The sequence below is a fragment of the Balaenoptera musculus genome, chromosome 1, assembly GCF_009873245.2.
Source record: "Balaenoptera musculus isolate JJ_BM4_2016_0621 chromosome 1, mBalMus1.pri.v3, whole genome shotgun sequence".
Taxonomy (NCBI): domain Eukaryota; kingdom Metazoa; phylum Chordata; class Mammalia; order Artiodactyla; family Balaenopteridae; genus Balaenoptera; species Balaenoptera musculus.
Window position 1 is genome coordinate 134,884,087 of NC_045785.1, and position 6,000 is coordinate 134,890,086.

Genomic DNA, 6,000 nt, shown 5'->3' on the forward strand with positions numbered 1-6,000 from the left:
TTGCTGGTGTCTAAAGTTTGTTCCTATTCATTGTTGAGTAGTACCCAGTTGTATGGAAATGCCACAATTTGTTTTTCTGTTCACCAGATGACAGACATCTGGATTGTTTCCAGATTTGGGCCATTATGAATAAAGCTGCTGTTGAGTGTTCACATACAGCTCTTTGTGTAGACATATGTTTTTTATTTCTATTCAGCAAGTACCTTGGAGTGGAATTGCTGGGTCATATGCTAACTGCATGTTTAACTTTTTTTTTTTTTTTTAATAAATCTATTTATTTATTTATTTTTGGCTGCGTTGGGTCTTTGTTGCTGTGCGTGGGCTTTCTCTAGTTGCAGCGAGTGGGGGCTACTCTTTGTTGCAGTGCACGGGCTTCTCATTGCGGTGGCTTCTCTTGTTGCGGAGCATGGTCTGTAAGCGTGTGGGCTTTAGTAGTAGTGGCACACGGGCTCAGTAGTTGTGGCTCTTGAGCTCAGGCTCAGTAGTTGTGGCGCACGGGCTTAGTTACTCCGCGGCACGTGGGATCTTCCTGGACCAGGGATGGAACCTGTGTCCCCTGCATTGGCAGGCGGATTCTTAACCACTGCACCACCAGGGAAGCCCCTGTTTAACTTTTTAAAACTGCCAAAATGTTTTCCAAAGTGGCTGAACCATTTGGTAATTCACACCAGCGATATACATAAGTTCTGATTGCTTCATCTTCTTGGCAACATATTATATCGCCAGTCTTTTAAAATTTTACCATTCTAGTGGGTGTGTGGTGGTATCTTATTGTGGTTTTAATTTACATTTCCCTGTTTGCCAGTGATGTTGGCTACGTTTTCATGTGTTTATGTACCATCTGTATATCTTCTTTAGTGAATTGTGCATTTTTATTGGATTATCTTCTTTTTATTGATTTGTAAAAATTCTTTATTCTAGATGCAAAACCTTTGTCAGATACATCTGTTGCAAATATTTCAGGTATGTGGCTTGCCTTTTCATTTCCTTAACGGCATCCTTGGAAGAGCAAAAGTTTTCCTTTTGATGAAATCAGATTTGTTGATTCTTTTTTTCCTTTATAGTTTGAACTTTTTGTGTCCTATTTAGAAATCTCTCCTAACTCAAGTAACTAAGACTTTCTCTTACATTTTCTTATAAAAGTTCTATAGTTTTAGGTCGTGCATTAGGTCTGTGATCTAGTTTGTTAATTTTTGTGTATGGTGTGATGTAAGGATCAGTGTTTATTTTGATTACATATAAATATTCAGCTGTTTCAGCATGATTTATTGAAAAGACTGTCCTTTCTCCATTAAACTGCCTTGATGTCTTTGTCAAAAGCCAATTAAGTTGTATATGTGAGGGTCTATTTCTGGACTTTCATTCTGTTCTATTATTATTACGTCTGCCTTTATACCACTGTCTTGATTTTTGTGGCTTTATAGTAAGTCTTGAAATCATATAAATTTGTTCTTCTTTTTCAAATTGTTCTGGCTATTCTAGGTCATATTCCATATGAATTTTAGGATTAATTTAATTTCTACTGAAAGCCTGCTAAAAGTTTTATTGGGATTTTTTTTTAATCTCTAGATCAAGTTGGGGAGAAGTGACATGTTAACAATATTGAGTCTTCTGATCTATGAGCATAATACAACCTTTTCTTGTTCAGTGTTTACTATGTTCTTTTCCCATCCAGTATATTTTTCATCTCAGAAGTTCAATTTATAATCTCTAGGGTTTGGTTTGGGTCTTTTTTATATCTTCCATCTTTCCCTTCAGCATACTCATCATTCACTTCTTGAATACTTGAGTGTTCTTTTTTTTTTTAATTTATTATTATTTTATTTATTTATTTATTTTTGGCTGTGTTGGGTCTTCGTTTCTGTGCGAGGGCTTTCTCTAGTTGTGGCAGGCGGGGGCCACTCTTCATCACGGTGCGCGGGCCTCTCACTGTCGCGGCCTCTCTTGTTGCAGAGCACAAGCTCCAGACGTGCAGGCTCAGTAATTGTGGCTCACGGGCCTAGTCGCTCCGCGGCATGTGCGATCTTCCCAGACCAGGGCTCGAACCCGTGTCCCCTGCATTGGCAGGCAGATTCTCAACCACTGCGCCACCAGGGAAGCCCCTTGGAGTGTTCTTATGACAGCTATTTTAATACCCTTGTCTTGTGATTCTAGCATATGTATCATTTCTGCATTCTGTCATCTGTCATTTCTGAATTGTCTTCTACTGTTTGGTTTTTCTCCTAATTACAAGTCATATTTTTCTGCTTCTTTGTATATCTGGTAATTTTTTATTGGATGGCAGATGCTGAATTATATATTGTTGGCTGGATCTCTTTTTCTTCCTTCCTCCCTCCCTCCCTCCCTTCCTTCTTCCTTCTTTCCCTCCCTCCCTGCTGTCTATGTATAATTTATTGGGGGGGTAGGAATGTAATTAAATTACCTGCAGTTGGTTTGATTATTTCTGTGTTTATTTTAGGTTTCATTAGGCTGATTTAGAAAAGCCTTAAGTCTGTTGGCCCTGCTAGGCAGTACCTTTCTGAGGGTATCGATGGGACTTGGTGTCCTATGTGTTAGGATGTCTTTACACCGTAGCTGGTGGGAACACAAACTATTTTGCCCCAGTATAAAATGCCTAGTGATTGTTCTGCCTACTCCTTTCAGGTAGGTTTTCTCCCTGGCCTTGGTGGTCCCCTCACATACGTGAGCCAGATCGCTACCCAGCCTAAGGCTCAAAGCGACCTCTGCAGGTCTCCAGCTTCTTTTCTCTCTGCAGCTGCCTCTTCGCGTGTACTTTTCCCCCACGAATTCCAGACACCTGGCCTCCATGAATTCCAAACTCTGTCTTCTCAGCACAGTGAGACCTCCAGGGTCACTGTGGACCCTCCCTCCCTGTACTGCAGCCTGGGCTTTATTTTGACAGTGAGCTCAGGCACTTGTAGGGCTCACTTTGTTTCCCGTCTCTCAGGGAGCACTGTCCTCTGAGCTTGTTGTTCAGTGTCTGAAGGCTGTTGTTTTATATACTTTGTCCAGTTTTTCAGTTGTTTAAAACAGGAGAGATTATTTTTCAATCCCTGTTTAATTAGCATCATGTCTGGAAGCAGAAGTTTTGCTACTCTTTTAAATTCTTTCATCATGTGTCCCTGCTTTCATGTTTTTATACCTTTTAAAATCTGAGATCATCAGTGACTTCCTGTGAAGCCCCATTATTTCACTAGAACTCACTGTCTCTTTTCCACTCTAGTGGGCATTAATTATAGTCTTGCGGTCAGAGTTTTACTTTTTAGAATACCCTGTAAAATTCTCCTTAATTTAATTTATCATAAGTGTATGGCACATGTACCACATGCTACTGCTGCTAGATGCAAAGATGAATAAGATATTGGATTATGCCTGATTTTTTTCTGAATTTTTGAAATCTGTAATTTTAAGGTCTAGAGCGGTGCTTTTCAGAATGTAGTCAGCATACCAGTACTAGTCTATGAAGGATTTGTGATGATGGACAACACAATAGCACATTGTTTAGCTCCCCTAGATTTTTTTTTTTCCTAAAGGAGGACTTTCTTGAAGGAAGCAGTGTGTTGGCTTAGATGTTGGCAAAACTCCTTCTCTCATTGTAGGCAGGTTCAAACAATTCATAGACCAGCTCCTTCAGTAGCCCTGGTCTAGAGTACACATGTGAGGATGCTAGTATCCACTTGCATGGCTATTAAGAACTCTCAGCATGGAGTTCCCAGCAGTTTATTCCATTGAAAAGATGATTTCTTCTTAGTTAAACTAATTCCCAAGGAATTCTTTTTGTGGCTGATAATTGGCTTTTGGAATTTCTTAGCAAACACAGTCTTGGTCAGTTTTGTTTTTATGCTGGCAGACTTGGAATTGGAACCACTTCCGCAATAGAGAAGGCCCATGGGACACCATTTTGCTCACTGCTGAGAGGAGGAAGTAAGGGAGCTTAAGGATTCTTCCCTGGAATTGGAATTATATCCAATTTATTTTTTTGATGTCCTAGAAAGAGATCTTCCCTTCCTTATTCACAAGTACATATTTTTTCCTCTCTTCTTTGCCCTCATCCTGACAAGATTCATTTTATCTCAGTGCATGATCCCCCATCCTCATCTCCTTTCCATTTTTTGACTGGTTTCTGAGTCTCTTTCTCTCTGATTTGCCATTGGTAATTGGCACCACCTAACCAGAAGATGGTTGTAACACACGTTAGTAAAGGTCTAGAATGGGAGGGTGTGAAAACCTCTTGAAAAGACCTGTGTTTTCTTTCTTTTTCAGTGGAAAGCTCTCCAGAGAGCCTAGAGAATGAAGATTTTTCTAGTAGCCATGCTATTACAGTGTTCAAAGATAAGAGTCAGGGAGCCATGGACCAGCTGTCTTTGATTTTGTCTCCTGAGCACCAGATTTCTCAGAAGCTCTACATTCCTCGAAGCACAGCCACTGCTGCCTTAGGAGCTGCTGCGCGGCTAGCCACATCCAGGAGCCTCCTGCACTGGTACCCCAGTGTGAAAAGGATGGAAGCATGAGAGAGCAGGGAGGATAAAATAAACTAGATGCTTAGGGCATGGTGACCTCCCAGGCCAAAAGAAGAAGGAGGTATTGAGACAAAGTAGTATTTTGATGGTTGATGCTTGTGTCTTTCTGTGTGACTCTTCGTTAGCTTTGTTATGCTAACAGTCCGCTTTGTTGTGTAAGTATTGATGTTTAATGTTAATTTTCATTTTTATGGATGTTTCTTTTTCTGTATGGTTTTGTTCACCTTTGCTCAGTGTAGTAGTTTAAAGGATTTTTTGTGTTTCTATAAATGTTTTTCTTGTATATATCGTGACTGATAAATGTAAACTGAAAAACTAATGTTTTGTGATCCATATGCAATAAGACAAAAATTCTCACATCCCTATCTCCAGAAAAAGGATGTCTGAATTTTAAGGCTGCTTTTTCTCATTTGAAAACTTCTATATCATAGAGAGAATCTAGGGCTCCAATCTTTACCATCATTATTTCTTTGAAATACTAGGATCAGTAAGAAAATCCATACCATGAAGCTTTGGTCATGTGAACCCTTTTACATTTAAAAAAAATTAAGCTGTCTTTCAGCATAGGCAATTTCTTGAAGACTTAACAACAAAATTATAGAGACCGATTGTTGAAACTTAGCTGAGCCATCTCTGTAAGTCATCATAGTTCCCTGGAGCCTTAATGTAACAGTAGTTAAACAGTGGTATTGTTTAAGCATTTATATAACATGATGTTCTCTGAAGTTCAATTTATTATGTGACATTCTGTTTAGCTCATAGTATAAACCATCAGGAGAAAAGACTGAAAGGTGAAATTAAAGAATGTGAGTGATACAAATTTCTTTATGATAAAATACCAGACTTATACCCAAATGTAAAAAATCCAATACAGAAGCATTTCTTAGTGGTAAAATCAGAGAAAGAGGTGTGAATTACTGGCACGCTGCCTATGACTAGGTTCTCACCCTTTAGCCCCTCTTTTAAGGCCTCCTCTTTTGGCATTAAATGGCAGAGCTGGCCCCTAGTTCCTTTCTCTCTTTCTACAATAAGGAATGTCTCCTCTTTCCTTCTCAGTTACTTAATAAGCAAAATGTCCACTGAGGAAGGGAGTGAGATGAGAGTAAATATCAGAGTGCATTTAAATGTAGAGTATTACTGGTTGAAACTTCTTTCTTAGAATGAAGTGATCATGAAACAAAATTTAACCCAAACTATCTCTAACTACTGAGTGTTTTGGTTTAAAAACCTTAGAGAAAACATGTTAAATGCAGTAAAATTTTAAAATCCAGATTTACCTTTAATTCCAATATATCTATAAGAATGGTGGTATACTAATTGACCAAAAAACTGTAGTCTGGAAACATCAGTGATCGTTGACCCAGAAAGAACAGGTTTCCCATTTGGGTTTTTGTGATTTTCCATCAGACATCTTTATTGGAGAAGACAGTTGAAGAGTTATATGGAGGGTCAATGAACAGTTAAATATCACATGACAGTT

The 6,000-nt window shown here is 38.9% G+C and overlaps 1 protein-coding gene across 3 annotated transcripts in view; it reads left to right on the top strand.

The window, feature by feature from the left end:
* Positions 1–5,652, top strand: part of TDRD5 (tudor domain containing 5) — a 95,244-nt gene extending 89,592 nt beyond the window's left edge. For all 3 annotated transcript variants that reach the window (XM_036864700.1, XM_036864708.1, XM_036864718.1), the window contains 2 exons: positions 922–963; positions 4,264–5,652. In XM_036864700.1, the coding sequence (XP_036720595.1) occupies positions 922–963; positions 4,264–4,511 (290 nt within the window). In that variant the 3' untranslated portion in view covers positions 4,512–5,652. The remainder of the gene's footprint in view (positions 1–921; positions 964–4,263) is intronic.
* Positions 5,653–6,000: the final 348 nt, after the last annotated feature.